This window comes from Rosa chinensis, chromosome 4, assembly GCF_002994745.2.
Source record: "Rosa chinensis cultivar Old Blush chromosome 4, RchiOBHm-V2, whole genome shotgun sequence".
In the NCBI taxonomy this organism is placed as follows: Eukaryota; Viridiplantae; Streptophyta; class Magnoliopsida; order Rosales; family Rosaceae; genus Rosa; species Rosa chinensis.
The window spans coordinates 52,728,967-52,745,298 of NC_037091.1; the positions used below are offsets into that span (position 1 = coordinate 52,728,967).

Genomic DNA, 16,332 nt, shown 5'->3' on the forward strand with positions numbered 1-16,332 from the left:
ACTGTTCCTCGAATGTTGCTGTGGCAGTGTTGAGTGTTGCGACGTACACCATGAAGGTCTTAGGTGTCAAGATGTTCAATCCAGTGGTTCCATTTTAGGGCAATGTAGGGATAGGGAGTTTTTTACTTTCTGCATTTTATTTTTGCAGTTCCTTTAGGATTTTAGTTTTTTGGAAGTTCATTTTGGATTTTAGTCGTTTTATTCGAGCATTGATTTGTAATATGAGGTGGTCTTTGGACCTCTCAAGCCTGACCGAGTGAGGTCGTATGATTTTAATATCTATGGATCAGTCTTCCATTCCCCTCAAAAAAAGAAAAAAAGTTACTAGTATTTGGGCCATACACATAATCTATGTATCCTTAAACAAATCTATGCTTTTTAATACTTCCCGATTTTTAGTTGATAGAATTGAAGCTTTGAGATTTGGGTTCTTATCGACTTGTCATTGTTAATTGTTTGGTTCAACAACTTGTCATACTTCTTGTGGAACAAGTAATCGGAGGAATATGGTAAGTTCTACTAAGTACCTAGGACACATAGGAATCTTGGATGTTCAGGATTAAGGGTGTGCAAAACATGGTACAAACCGACCAAAACCGACCGATAAATATGATTTGGTTAAGGTTTTTTAACTTTAAAAATTGAAAATTGGATCAATACCGTACCAAACCATTTGTGAACTGGGTTAGTTTGGTTTCTCTTGTATTTAAACCGCGGAACCCGAACCAACCGGTATGTTTGAAACATAAGAAAAAAAGTTTTATATATATATATATAGACACATATACACATAGTAAATATATATTCATTTGTCCGGTTTGTTCTAAATAAGTTCTAAATCTTCAGTTATAACTTTATTCTCAAATGATATACTATCATATTGAATTCAAGGCTCAAAGGCCTAAAACCTTAGTATATAATCGCTACAATTTTTTTGATCATTTCATATCACATCTCTGATCTCTCAATCTCTTATTCTTTAACCTTTAATACTGTCATATTAAGCTAGAATTGATGACTAAGTCGTTAAATAAGTGAATCACTTTAAATCTAATTTAGGTTTTAGTTTTGGACTATATGTCTATATGTTTTGAATTTTAATTATTAAATTTTAAATTTAGATAATTTAACATAATTTCAATTCTTGAGATTGAATTTTTACTATGAATTTTTTCATAAATAGCATCTTAATATTATATAGGTGAAAACTGTCTAACCGACCAAACCAAACCATCTTTAATTGGATTGGATTGGGTCGGATTGAGGGTTTTTTTTTATTTTTTTTATTTTTTTTTATTTTTTTTTATGACCGGTTTTCCAAAATGCCTAAACTGCTCACTTTGGCATAGAGACGGTTTGGAGTCAAAACCGATTCAACCTAATCCGTGTGCAGCCCTATTTAGGATTGTAGACTTATTTTGTTAAGGAATAAACTTTTCTTATAGAACATAGGGAAGCTCTTGATATTAATGATTGGATTAGATTAATTAGGAATACTTTATGGGAGGTTCCTAGGGTGGATTGGATGTCTATATAACTCTGCTCTATCAACCACAAAAAAAGTGTGATTCCATCTGGAAGATTGATCAGAGGAGAAGCAAACAGGCAAAGAGTTCTATTAAGTTCATCAACATGGATTCATCGTTATCATCTATTCCAAGTAAGTAACTCATCTAATGTATTCTTATTATTCAGCCTAATAACTTGATTGAAACTGTATTTACACGACTAAACCAATTAATTACTTAATTGAGTAATTGCTCATCACAAGATGTTCTATATTGGAATGGAAGAATGGAACCTCTAACGGTTTTTTTTTTTTTTTGGGGTGGGGGCTCTCATAGACTCCTAGTCATGGAACATGAACATCAATGTGGTTGGTAGAGTACTCTTGCATGAACATTAATGAGTATTACTCATCTATTACTTTTTCCCTAATTATCAATTCAACGTAAGATATGTAGACTAGTTTGCCTAGCTTCGCTCATCACAGTTTGATAACTCCACAGGTTCAAAAAATAGGTAGCTAGTTTAAATCCATTTGAGTCTTGATGTTCATGCCATTTTTCAGAATTGACATTTTCCGGAAACTAATGCTCTTTAAAACTGTTGAACTTTTAACAGAAGACACGCACCATCTTGTCACCAGTTCAATTCTGGTTCCTGGTACATGAGTAATTTGTATGAGTATATATTCTACAAATTAATCTATAAGGGTTGACATACATATTCAGTATTTATAGATCATGATACATACTTTTTCATCTAAGTGTCGAAGCTATACCTCTTATTAATTAAGTTTTATGTATATAAAACAGGCAAAAGAAACGATGGGTATTGTGTATTAAAGTATACAAAGGAAACGAAGTCTATTTTGTTTCCTCTTAGTTTTATTTTATTTGTTTATTTTTATTTTTTTTATTTGTGCTCCACCAGTAGAAGAAAAATGTTACTACTTCATACATATTCGAAAGGGTAAATTACAATTGCTTAGTTGGAAGACCAAAAAATAGAGTCTAGGGGAGGTGAAGGGCGGAAATAGCCTTGCTTGGCTTGATTTCCTCACCTGTATAACCTTTCTTACGAAGTTGTTGTTGCTGTCTTTCCCCCCCCCCTTCTCCCTCTTTTTTATTGCAATGTCCATGCTTTATTTTGACCAAGATGGTAATTAAGTTTCTTTCTCTGTAGGAAGTTTTTCCAATATGGGAGTTGCTATTATAATGTCTAGTATAACACAACACCACATATGACTAATGTTTGCATTACCATGCCTTCTTGTACTGTTGCCATTGTTCAACTTCAGGTGTTTTCAGATCACTTTCAGATTCACCACCAACTCATTGCAGTCTTAATATAGAATCATTTTCATTGATAACTGAATATAACCATCCAGTGGATGAATATAAATCAGAGGAGTTCAAAGCTGGGGGATACAAATGGTAATATTCTCAATCATCTGCTATATATACCATATGTGTACGCTCGATTCTATCCTATTTTCTTTTTAGATGTAGATGCCATGAATTAATGCATCGATCATTCTACATGGATTAATTAGTGCATTTCTTATATATACTTGTTTGCGCACAGGAAACTGGTCATCTATCCAAATGGAAACAAGAAGAAGAATGTGGAAGACCACATCTCTGTCTACTTGCAATTGCAAATAGCCAGAGCAAATTCACTTGAGACTGGTTGGGAAGTGTATGTTGACTTCTTTGCTCGATCAGAATAAGAATGTCTACATGGTGTTTGAAGGTATAATATACTTCAGTACAATAAGTTCTCAATTTCTCATTATGCTAAGTTCATTGCAGTTTTTCTGATACTTTAGTGTGTGTGTGTGTGTGTGTTGTGTTTCATTACTCAGATGCTTTTACAAGGAAAAACTGTTTTCACGGGGCGAAGCTTGATGTGGGTTTTGATAAACTACTCCCTCTTGATGAATTTCATGATCCCTCTTATGGCTACCTCGTTGATGACAAGTGTGTCTTCGGAGCCGAGGTCTTTGTTTGTAAAGAAACAAGAATAGGAATCGGAGAACGTATATCGAGGGTAAAAAATCCCATCACGTACAAGCATATTTGGAAGGTTAAGAATTTTTCAAAGTTAGCTGATCCATGCTATATCTCAGCACCATTCACTGCTGGAGGCCAAAAATGGTATATACTTCATCACTTTCATTGTCGTGAGCATACTTACGTCTGTTATGATTATACTTGTTAAACTTTTGAGGAAGATGTTGCTTATTGTTCATCCTGTATTGTTGCAGGAATATAAAACTCTATCCGAAGGGAGTCAACGAACAAAAAACAAATATTAGTATTTTCTTGGGCTTGGCTGATAAAAAAGCAGCTCCTCCTGCCACCAAAGTATTTACAGAGTTTTCCATACGCATTGTAGATCCATGGCTTGGCAACTGGCACGAAGTTGATGCAGGTATTAGTGTTCGTAACTATTAACAAATTAAACTGTGTTAGTGCATGAGCTTTATTTCGTTTTCTATGAAATTAGTAGTGTACTATGTGTTTTGTTCCGATCTAGTTTAATGATTGAAAGTAAATAAATCAAGTTTAAAAATAATTCTTTTCACCAATAGTTATTACTCATAATTTCGTAACAAATGAACGTTAAGTAGTATTTATATTCTTTTTCTTTCATTTTTATTTTAACCCGGGTAACATATCACTTTTTCGCTTTTGCAGTCAAGTATTGTTTCACTACTGGGGGGCCAAGTCATGGTTGGTATGATTTCGATAGATTGAGTAATTTAAGTCGTTTTTTGAGTGATACTTGCATAGTTGAGACAGAGGTGACTGTTCATGGAATTACCGAAGGACCATGCGACCACAATTCCATAGAGGCAAAGAGACCTAGCATTCCTATTCGGCCCAATTTTAAGGACTCCATGTGTTGTTTCTTTTTCGTGTCACTGTCTGTCTTGGCCTTGTCACTCGGCAAGGACAAAGCCTCTTGGGGACGTTGGTTTGGGTCTAGGAAAAATTGAAAACAAGCAGTTGTCACACTTGGACAAGTCAATCAATATATAAGATTTTATGTGCAATTGTAAGATTTTTTTTTTTTTTTTAAACTACCCTCATTTTATGTGCAATTGAAAGATTGCATTAAAAAAATAAATAACGTTGTTAAATTGAAATACTTTACAATTTTAATGTTTGGTTTTCCCTTGCAATTTTTACTAATTTGTGCAGGAAGCTGTTTAGCTGCTGGTATTTATGTTTTGGGTAAATAATGGAGAGCACTCTTAAGATATATGACACACTTGCATGTAATGCCTGCTAAAGAAGCGTAAATGCCTCTGTAAACCTCTGCGCTCTGGTTTTCTTCCTCTCAAGTTGAGAGTTGGTGGCGCTCCCTCGTCCCCTTGTGGGCGCTTTTGCCTAGGTTCCGGTCTAGATCGGAGCCATCTTGCCTCTATTTTACCTAGCGGTTTTTTTGTCAATAATCAACCCAAATGTTTCTTTCTTCCAGTCCACATTTTTTCTGGTACAATTCAATCACCTTCTCTTCAGCACAAAAGGAACCAATTGTCCCCACAGCATCATTGGCTACTTCGCTCGCATCTTCATACATTTTCTGCCACCATTTTTGATGTCAGTACTTGATAAAAGTGATGAGAAATATATAAGGAGTTAAGGACTGAAAATTCTGCATCAGCTATGTGTCCGAATATACTCCATGTTGTTTACCACAATTTTGAAGAGATTGTACGACTAAGAATGCTTAGCATGATAGGTTCTGTTGTATTAGGCATTATCTTTATTTTAAGAGATTGTATTAGGCATTGTTGCGTGAGACATTATTCTGGTATATTTCCTTTAGGGAGAAATCCTCAAATGGTACTTGAACTATGACCACGGACATTTTGGCACTTAAATTTTTAAAACTACCCTCGTAATACCTGAACTATTGCTCCATTTCTCCATATGGTACTTCCATCCAGTCTCTATATGCTGGAAAGCCAAAGGTAAGAAAAAGGCCACTTAATATAGAACGTGTTAACATTCGAGAAGGTTCATTTTGGTTAAAGCCGAAATTTGATTAAATCCAATGGACAAGGAGTGACACTAAAAGCAAGACCATCTTTGTAACATCAAATGCAAACTTCAACGTGAGAGGGGATTTTATTAGATCTACTGAATTACCTCAGAAGACAAGTAGCTATAATTACAAGTAGTCAGCTGATGAAGTGTAATGGTCCGATAATAAGAAAATAAAGAGAAATGGAATTTGCTTGATTGAAGTGGATGATGATTACATAAAAGAACACATATTTATACTAGAATTCTGAGCAAGCCTAGCTGCTATTAGACATCAAGATCACATGCATGTGAAAGTTAACAGAGATGTCAGATGTGCAGTTCAATATGTGGTCATTATGTGGTCATGCTTGGTCTTCTTAGTCTGCAATGTAGCAACAAGCTCTGTCAATTGTACTTGGGTGAGAGAGCACGAGTTGTCTCCAATATTGTCTTCTGCTACCATACTGTGTTGTTACTTGTTCTCTTGTGCAGGCTTGTAATCTTGTGCTTTTGATATGCTAATGTCTTCATAATATCAGAAAACACATAACAATGCAAGCGCAAAGGTGGCAAAGCCAAGTACCAACGGATGTGCATATATAATTCCAACTTAAGTGTAAAGGAAACTAACAAAAGAAAACAAAACAGCAGCTATAGTACCGCACGTACCTTGAGTAATTGGAGATCTTTCTGCAACTCTGGGGTCATGGTTGGTGCAGGCATGTCAAACCTGAATAACATAGGTTATCAGAATACACAGGCAAACATAACAACTTCAATCACTGTGCATTCCCTAATGGTTTCTAAGATAATACAAGACCCAAATCACACAAAGGGCTGACATACCAATTCGAGCCAGTCGTGTCTTTGAGTTGCTTCCTCTGCAACTTGTTCAGCGTTTTGGGGTTATTTGGTGGCACAAAGAGGCCATCCACAAGCTGTGTGGCGGGTTTCCAAAGGTGATTGGTTTCTTGAGGTTTTGCATCAACTGTAAGTCCAGTTTTGGTTTCCGATGAAAAATTCGGAATCTTTGGTTCCCATGAGAGACCAACTACTGCTTTGATATCCGCCATTCTAAAAACACGATTCATGGAATCAACTCAAAACCCCAACACACATGCAAATATTGATAAGAAAGTGTTTAAATTTACCAATTATAACCGAAACTATTAACAAGTATTCAACTTTCAAAGTCCATTTCATCCAACACTAGAAGCACAGAATAACTCTCAGAATTTGCATTCAGTGAAGAATAACTAATCTGAATTCGACGCCGAAAACTTGTAGTCGATTTCCCGAGGTTATTGTGATGGTACTGGATGTTGGTTTTTGGTTAAAATTATTAAGATTCAAAACTCATATTTTTTTTAAATATTATTTATTTAAATTGAAGAGTCATATATTTTCAAAAGATTATGAAGAGTTCTATAAATACTCAACTCTTGAGACAAAAAGAGGAAGTCTTAGTAATGCTCTGATTCTCTTACTCTTCATCTTTCTCCTTTCCATTCCTATTTCCTATTCCGTGGGCAATCGATAAACACTTGGCACTCCGTCTACCGTTAGTCGTGCAAAGCGGATTAGACATCCTGTGAGACTTCAAGGGTTGTATCTTGGAGTTGTAGACGATTGTTATGACCTGCACGTAGGGAGGCATCTACGGCTTTAGGACAGCGAATGCCGTGCCTCTCTAGTACTCACATGCTTGACTCTTCATATCTCTTCTTCTTTATATTATTTGTGTCTATATGATGTGCTCAATTGATTTAATTGATTTTGTTGCTTGATTAAATTTATTACGTATGAATATTTGATACCATGTTTCCAACAATCTAAAGCCGTATGACGAAAGTTTTTGGCTTAATTAGTTGCTATGTTTAAAGATCGGTCTACCTTTCTTATGAGTTTGATATTGTATGTGGTGATCTCTCCAAGGTACGCATGAGACTGAGTGCATATATATGATTTGTTCTAGAATTAGATCAAATCCATTAGAGAAGGACTAGATGTGGTGCAATATTTCATGCATGGTTAAGAAGGTATGTATATCATGTGCGTTAATAATACAAATACTGGACGCATGACCTGATGCTTGATTGCTTGAAAAGCTAATAATTAATTAGAAACCAAACATATGAGCTGTTGCATTGTTCTTGATCTGTTATAGTGAATGTGCGCATGTGTCTGAACATAGAAACCAATTGGATGCCACATATAGTGTTTGATCAGGTAATCCAAAAGTCATATTGTTTATATAGTAGGTCATTCCATGGATGTTGCCTATGCTTTGAAAAGGCAAGAAAGGAATGTCTATGGAATTGGGGACTGAATCAAATCAGGATTTGTTTACCATTTGGATTTAAATTTGGATTTGTCTATGGATCAGTTTGATTTCCGGGTAGATCTTGCGGTTTTTTTTTTTTTTTTTTTTTTTGTCGATGGATCAGTTTGATTTCTGAGTAGATCTTGCACTTTTGTTTAGGGCTGGGCACGGGCCGGGACGGGTAGGTCACTGACTGATACCGAACCCGGTACCGGAAATTTTATTCGGGACGGAACGGGATGGGATTTCGGTTTTTTAAATCTGATACCGAAGGTTCAGAAACCGATCGGGATCGGGTCTGGCCCGTGCCCAATTCGGGATACCGAATCCTACACACATTCGCCAAATTTGTTCTTGAAAAAATGGATCATGCACCTCAAGTATCAACAATTATACACAACGGTATCCAATGACCCAGAAAATTGAACATGTTCATAATACAATAAGCTTTTTACAGAACTCAAAAGTCAAAATTCTGTAAAGCAAAGTCAGGATTGGATCCACTGCGTCTAACCAGCCACACCGGCGCTCAGACCACCAAACTGGTCCCTGTCGTCCAGACCGCCGGCTCCTTTTGTTCAGACCGGCTTCGTCTCCCTTCCAGATCGGAATCCTTCCTAGTCCAGATCGGCTTCGTCCCCTGCCCAGACCGCCACCGTCTTCAGTCATTCGGACCCAGTCCCCGGCGTCGTTGTGATTACCAGATCGTCGTCGTCGGGCTTCCTCAGTTCAGGCTGGCGTCGTTCCTTCAGTTCAGGCCGCCGCTCATCTTCTCCAGATACCAAGACCCGCCACAGCCAACCAAAACACCCAGAAACTGAAACAAGAGGAACAGAGCCTGGGAACATTTAAAAATCGGAGATTTGAGGGTCTTTAAAGAAGTGGGTGATCTGAGATTTAGATGCTAAGAACTACAGAAGAGGATTGGGAGAGTGGAGAAGAGAGAGAATTGGGAATTGAGGTCTTCCGTGTCTTCATTTAGCGATTTAGCCGATTAGGCTAAAAGGTTAGTGATCAGGTGTGATCATTCCTATGTGTTCCCAACTAAACTATCCAATCAAACTCAGCCAAATAATATGAAAAAATTAAAGATTTAATTTAATTAATTTAAACGGGACGGGACCAAACGGTATCTATTGGGCTGATATCGGTACCGGGCCCTTTTTTTCGAGACGGGACGGGACGGGCCCAAATAGTAAATTTCAGATTTTGATCCCGACCCATACGGGCGGATTTCGGGACGGGACCGGGACTTCGGTTTTGGGTACCCAGCCCTACTCTTTTGTTGTGCATTTTCAGCTTTGTGGTCAAATGGTTTGGAGTGGTGATCAAAGTGTTTTCTGAGTTTGTGGTTGGTCTTTGTCATACAGTTGTAGTGCAAGTTTAGAGTCAGTCATTATAGAGTTCCAATGTGAAGTCTAGAGGCCATTTCTGGGTTAGAGATGTCGCCTAAAACTTGTTGTAAGCAGTTTCATTATTAATGAAGTTCTTATTTGATCAAAAAAAAGAATTAGCCTACAAACTTTACAGTAAATTGGAGGACTGTAATTTAGTAATTGGCTTTGTAAATCAGGTGTTTGCTTCATAAATTGGAGGTGTTTTTGAAAATTTATTAGTGGTCATTTAGTTCAGAAATTGGAGGTGTTTTTGTAATTGGAAGATTGTGTTTATAGTGATATACAGTGATTGATTTTTGTTATGTTTGCTTTTTCATGAATTGATCATTGATCATTGATTTTTGTATTTTGCAATTGTGTAGATACTTTTTATGAAGTGAAGAGCAAACGTGAAAGAAGAAAAGAAAACAAAGCTTTGACTATGGAATTATTGGTTGTGGCATATTCGTCCCTTGCAGCCAAAATGGAGGAGATTATATATAGGCTGGTCTTGCTGGAATTTTCAGCCACATAGAAGTATTCTCTTGCATCTAATTGAACTTGCAATGTGGAAGAGGCTGGTGATCCTTAAGGTAGAAATGGAGGAATGTTTAGATTTGATAATGGAAGAATTAGAGAGAGAGATATATAACTAATGCATACACCCTTATCAGATACCCTTTGTTTTTCAATTCAACTTTATTCTCATTTTAGTATCTTATGATTTAGAACTATCAAGAAGTAGGGTCAGGATCAAGTTTCAAACATTAGGAAACTGACCATGTTACATATGTGGATATCAAGCTAATGATGTTAATACTAATGTCTTTTCCTGTTTCATTGATTGACGTGCTTCTTTGTCAAATTGCGGTGAAGTTGATTCCATAGTAGCATCCTTCTCTGGAGGAGCAATTGGAGTGATCTTAGCACTGACGGTGGTTGAGAAGTGAATTGTGTTTTGGTCAATTTGTTTTGACATTGACAAAGTATGATAAGTGAATTTCTGTTAAAAAGAAAAATGAGATTATAGAGGGATAAATGCATGGCCTAATGCAAGTCCTATGCAGGTATGGAGTGAGTTGATATCCGATATTGAATTTTTTTTCCCAAGGGGCAACAAGGATGGTGAAGAGTATGGTCCAGGCTGAGACTTAAAAGATTTAGTAAATTTCATCAATGAGAAATGTGGGACTAGCAGAGATGCGAAAGGACAACTTACTTCCAAAGTTAGTACCATTTAAAACCAATGAACGTACCTCATCAGTTTCCTTACCAATTGTCTTCTCTTATGCATGTAGGCTAGAAAAGTCTCAAGTTTGGATGAGTTAATGAAAAATTTTGTGAACCAGCTTTTATGATATGTATAACGATAGCATATTCGGTAAACATTCTAAGATTGTGATTACTACTCCTATCGCCTATAAAAAAACACAGACCCGCAGCATCGCGCGGGCGAATTTTCTAGTATATATTTAAGCAGGGGTCAATGCCCCTTGATTACTAGCCAAATCCTTTGGTCCAATTTCAATCCTTGGAGGAACACCAACCAGGTGAGCAGTCATCCCTCAAATCTGCCGCAACTCGTAAACCAGCTTCACCGAAAGTATCAACAATTTTGAGCTGGAAATATGGTTTATGTATTAACATCCTCGCAAAGCAGTGGAATCATAACGGCAAATCGGTTGTCCTAATCCACCTTGAGTGAGTAATAAGGACACACAATTGTCTCACTCTTTGGATGGATTGCAATAATTTAGATCTTAGACTCTCTGACCGAAGCAACCTAATAAGGATACAGTCCATGAAAAAAGAGGGTATTATGAAACGAATGACATACACCAACAGTAATTAAACTAGTGGAAATTATGAATTTCAACAAATGATCACTAACAAGATCGATTTTGATAAAATCAAAGCATATCCAACTCATTCTCCGTACTAGAATTCTAGTTCTTAGAGTACTTGCACAATAGGTATATTCTTTAACATGTACAAGACATACAGTTTTCAAATAATTCAGAGCATGTACAAGATGCAAAATTGCAACTTGAACTTCCATCATGGAAAACCTAAGCAAGCAAAACCATATAACCCAGAAATAAATAAAATAAATAAATAAAAAAAGGTCAGCCTAGTTCATTATATTGCTGAGCACCGTGCCATTTTGTCCAAAACACCCAACAAATTAATGCCACAGGTGATGAAAGCCTAGTCTCCAAATTCTATCATTTGAGGTCAAAAACTAAGAACTTGGACAGCAAACACAGAAATCTATGCTTTTAATGGCTACACAAAGATAATGTTCAACTTCTCATGATTATAAAAGGGATAGGGGGATTCACCATAGGACTAGGAAAAAAAAAACCTTGAATATGTGAATTGTATTTTATCTGCTTCAGCTTAAAAGAGGACAGTCCATATTTACTTATTTAGTGCAACCTGGCTCCTAATTAAAAGTTTAGATTAGTCATGTCCATAATACGAAGTACAAACTAGTGGCTCAAAGATTACCTGTTGTGTCCTGTACAGAAACTTCAGGCCTTGAAGCAGGAGAGGTTCTTGACTTGATTATCTATCTGAAAATTGAATGGATTCAAGCTCCAATGTAATTCTCTCCCCATAAACTTTAGCCAAGTTCATGTAAGCCTGTTTTATCTGCACAATATTGGGAATAACTTCATTCCACCTCAATCACAATGTAAGATAAGAGTCACTAAACAAACCGAGTGACAGAGTCTTGTAAACTCTGAGAGCAGATAAAATTGTGGTTTAGGACGGCAGTAGATAAGACTAAATAGGGATAGAGGATAGCATGACAAGGGTGAGAAGCAATCCCTTAAAAAACGCTATACAAAAGCCGCCTAAAATTAAGCGTGGCAAAAAATTGGATGGAACTTCCTGCATGCAAATCGATCATACTGCAATTGCAATAGTATCACCTGACATCCTCCGAACAATTTCCCCAGAGTTGATGTCTTGATAAAAAAGGGAAGGTGGCTTGGAATTCATGAGGCGGCTCAAAGAAAGTCTTGATTACACTTGACAAAAAACAACAATAAACCGGGAAGATTACCCCATTGACTGCTGCAACTATAGTACCGAGGTTGTTCTAGTAAGTCAGGCGGCGAAGAGAGACGTCTGGAGGCGCTTTCGATAGAGTGGAAGCATGAATATCAAGTTTCCCAGGTGTTGTTTCAAGGATACCGATTGACCATATATATGAGAATATGAGAATGAGTGACAACTACTACTAGTTGTTGGAGATGATTCCTCAACATTTAGAGCAGTAATTAAAGTTATAAGCTGACTATACGCTCCATATCAGGATCCTTAATTAGCTCAAAATGTTGTCCTGCTCAGTTGAAAGGCACAACCTCTCGTTACGATAAGCCACTCTGGTTGGGAAATTGATCGAACATTTGGAGGGCATAACCACATCGCTGTTTCTGGAGACGACTGCAAGGTATAGTCGTCGGCTGCAAGGATGAACCAGGTGTTTTAGGCGTGCAAGTGTTTGAGCTCGGCCGTGGTTTTTTGATCTGAGCTCGGCCATGGTGGATTTGAATTTGTGGGTCTTGGGCGAGAGCTTAGAGGAGACGAGTTTTTGAGGTGAAAGGAGGAAGCGACGTCGTTTTTTGGGTCTGACCTTATAGATTTGGCGGGCTAAACAAATAGCAATATCATATTCAAAAAAATAAAAAAAAACATAAAAGTTTTATGCTTACAGTGAAAAGTCAAGAAAACTTTTATCTCACGATAAAATAAAATAAAATAAAATAAAATAAAAGAGCCTCTGTCTCAGTCCCTCCACTCCCCTCTATAAAAAGAGGAAGTGTAATTCAAATACCATTTCTCTCCCACACTGGTTCCCCCCCCCCCCCCCCCCCCATCTCTCTCTCTCTCTCCAATTTCCCTTCGTCTCACACACTCATTCTCTCTACCAGTACCAGACAGATTGTTAAGGTTATTCATTGATTCACAACACAACAATTGATATGCATGTATTTTCGATTTTCGTTTTGAAATCTTATGATCTGATTTGTGCTTTTGTCTTGCAGATGTCTATGGCTCGCATCGCGCACGAGGCGGGGAGGATCGCCGCCACCACGTTTCTGAGTAAAACCTCAGAAGTTACGGTGGAGGCGAGAGATCGTCTCAAGCTCGTTCTAAAAAGAGACGAAGCCGTCGCCGCGCCGGTGCCTCCCTCATTGAAAGTCGATCCCATCCGGATCGAGCTTGAGCTTCCTGTGAAACTGGTTGAGACTCAAATCCAACCGCTGGCCACTAGCTGTGCCATTGCCACCGTCGGCGGCGTCGTTACCGGTTGGATACTGATTCAGGGAGTGAAGGCGGTGGTTGGGGAGGCCGACGACGCGATCCGAGCCAGGGGTGCGACCTGTGAGCCGAAACCCGACCTGATGCGAATGAAGTTTCTATTTTTCTATTTTTCATTTTTCTGGTTTATATTAGGAAAAAAAAAAACTTATTTTTCATTTTTTGTTTTAGAAGACTGATGTAAGCAACAATAAAGATAAAAAAGAAGAAGAAGAAAATGTAAACAAATTTTAAAAATATTAAATAAATGAATTGTAAATAGTAAATTCTGGGTTTGTCTTTATTTATTTTCTTTACATTACAATTGTTCTGCACTATTCAATCAAGAGCCTAGGCTACTGGAAATTTGAACAGGAAAATCAAGCATACATTTCCTATAAACGAATATAAAACAATGCACTTGCAGCTCCATGTTACATCTTCCCCGATAAGAATAAAGGGCCCTAAAGTGCAAAAAGATCCCCCAAACTATCTCTCCCTCCGATTTACATTCTCTCTACCAGACAGACTCTGTTAAGGTTATTGATTCACAACAATTCATATGTGTCATCAATTTTTGTTTGCTTTGTTTTGATTTGATATGCTTGTCTTGCAGATCGATGTCGACGATGGCTCGGATTGCACAAGAGGCAGTAGGGATCGCCGCCACCACACTTCTGAGCAAAACCTCGAAAGTCACGGTGGAGGAGGCGAGAGATCGATTGAAGCTTGTACGACAGAGAGAAAAAGGTCGTCGAAGTGCCTCAAGCTCCAAACCGAGAGAAGTTTAAGACAATGTACATGTTGGATGACATCAAAAATAATTAGTCGGGGTATAAACTTTTTAATCCATTCCATTTACTCACAAAAAGCTGTTGATTCGGCTATGTAAGATTTTATATAAACGAGAAGAGAAGTTTAAGATAATGTATGTGTTGGATGAATTCATAAAAAATAATAAGTCGGAGTATAAACTTCTTAATCTCTTTACTCACAAAAAGTTGTTGATTCAACTATGTAAGATTTTATATAAACGAGAAGAGAAGTTTAAGACAATGTACGTGTTGGATGAATTCATCAAAAATAATAAGTCGGAGTATAAACTTCTTAATCTATTTACTCACAAAAAGTTGTTTATTCGACTATGTAAGAAATATATAAACGAGAAGAGAAGTTTAAGACAATGTACGTGTTGGATGAATTCATTAAAAATAATAAGTCGGAGTATAAACTTCTTAATTTATTTATGGGCTAAATACAAATTACTACCTTGTGGTTTAGGTCCAAAATCAATTCAGTCCCTGAACTTCTAATTTCATCAAAAACACCCATGCACTTTCAATTTTGATCTAATAGGTCCAATTTGTTAGTTTTCCAACAATTGAGTTATCTAACTTGTTAATGTGGCTCATATATGGCCTATGTTTTATGATGTGGTGTCGAGGTGGTCTGCATAGTCAATTTAGGAGTGAGTCCTACTATTAAAAGTAAATAGTTTTTCAACAAATAATCCAACTATAACTTGAACTCATAACAGAATTTTAACGAATTGGACCTATTAGATCAAAATTGAAAGTGCAGGAGTGTTTTTGATGAAATTAGAAGTCCAGGGACTGAATTGATTTTGGACCTAAACCACAGTGTACTAACTAGTATTTAGCCCTTTATTTATTCACAAAAAGTTGTTGATTCAATCATGTAAGAAGTATATAAACGAGGAGAAGTTTAAGACAATGTAAGTGTTGGATGAATTCATCAAAAATAATAAGTCGGACTATCCAAAAGTTATTGATTCGACCATGTGAGAAGTATATAAACAAGAAGAAAAATTTAAGACGATGTACATGTTGGATGAATTCATCAAAATAATAAGTAGGAGTATAAACTTCTTAATCTATTTACTCACAAAAAGTTGTTGATTCGGCCATGTAAGAAATATATAAACGAAAATGGAAGTTTAAGACAATGTACGTGTTGGATGAATTCTTCATCAAAACAAATAAGTAGGAGTATAAACTCTTAATCTATTACTAAAAAAAGTTTTTGACTCGACTATGTAAGAAGTGCTTAAGATTACAACAACTACTTTTCTTAACAAGGCTTCTGAATTGACTGTGGAGGAGGCGAGGGATGGAATCAAACACATTCTCAAAGGTGAAGCCAATCGAGAAGCCATCGAAGTCAAGACCGTTGTTCCAGCTATGAAAGTCATGTCGATCCAAATTGAGTCCGTGAAGCTCCAACTGCAGCGCAAGGTGAAGCTGATCCAGCTTCAAGTTCAGCCACCAGCCATCGAATGTGTCATTGGCATCGTAGACGGATGGTTGGTGGTGCAGGCCGTGAAGGCGCTAGCTCTTTTCTGGTACCGAAAGTACTGGAAGCGATAAAGGCCTACGCAATGACCTGTGATCGACCCGATCTGATCCAAATGCAATTTTCTGTTTTTTGTTTTTGTTTTTTCTATTTATGTTAGACAAAAAAAGAAAAATTTGTATATTTCATTTAGGTTTTGTCAATGTTGTCAGTTGGGCTAGTGTTAGTTTGATCTGATGTTCATGTTCTCAGTTCAGCCTTGTAATAAAAGTCGAACAAAAGAAAAAGAAAAAAAATTGTAAATAGTAAATAAAAGAAGGTAAATCCTTCAAATTGTAAATAGTAAATATATACTATTTCTCTTTATTTACTTTCATAGCATTACAATTCAGTTGCATTGTTTGAAAACAAAAAAATGCTCTGAGAGAAGAGAAGCAGAGAGGCTTGAAGGTGGCTAGGGTTT

The 16,332-nt window shown here is 36.9% G+C and overlaps 1 protein-coding gene, 1 long non-coding RNA gene and 1 pseudogene across 2 annotated transcripts; all 3 read right to left on the bottom strand.

The window, feature by feature from the left end:
• LOC112196698 overlaps nt 1-16,332 on the bottom strand; it is a 35,249-nt pseudogene that overhangs the window by 9,166 nt on the left and 9,751 nt on the right.
• On the bottom strand, nt 6,195-6,616 carry LOC112196700. Its single transcript, XM_024337117.1, has 2 exons — nt 6,390-6,616; nt 6,195-6,273 (listed from the first exon to the last, which is right to left on the bottom strand). Exons 1-2 carry the CDS (start codon nt 6,614-6,616, stop codon nt 6,195-6,197), a joined length of 306 nt encoding a protein of 101 aa, XP_024192885.1.
• On the bottom strand, nt 10,928-12,843 carry LOC121052659. The gene is made up of 3 exons (XR_005809722.1): nt 12,342-12,843; nt 11,754-11,897; nt 10,928-11,025 (listed from the first exon to the last, which is right to left on the bottom strand). It is a non-coding gene; the product is annotated as an uncharacterized LOC121052659 (long non-coding RNA).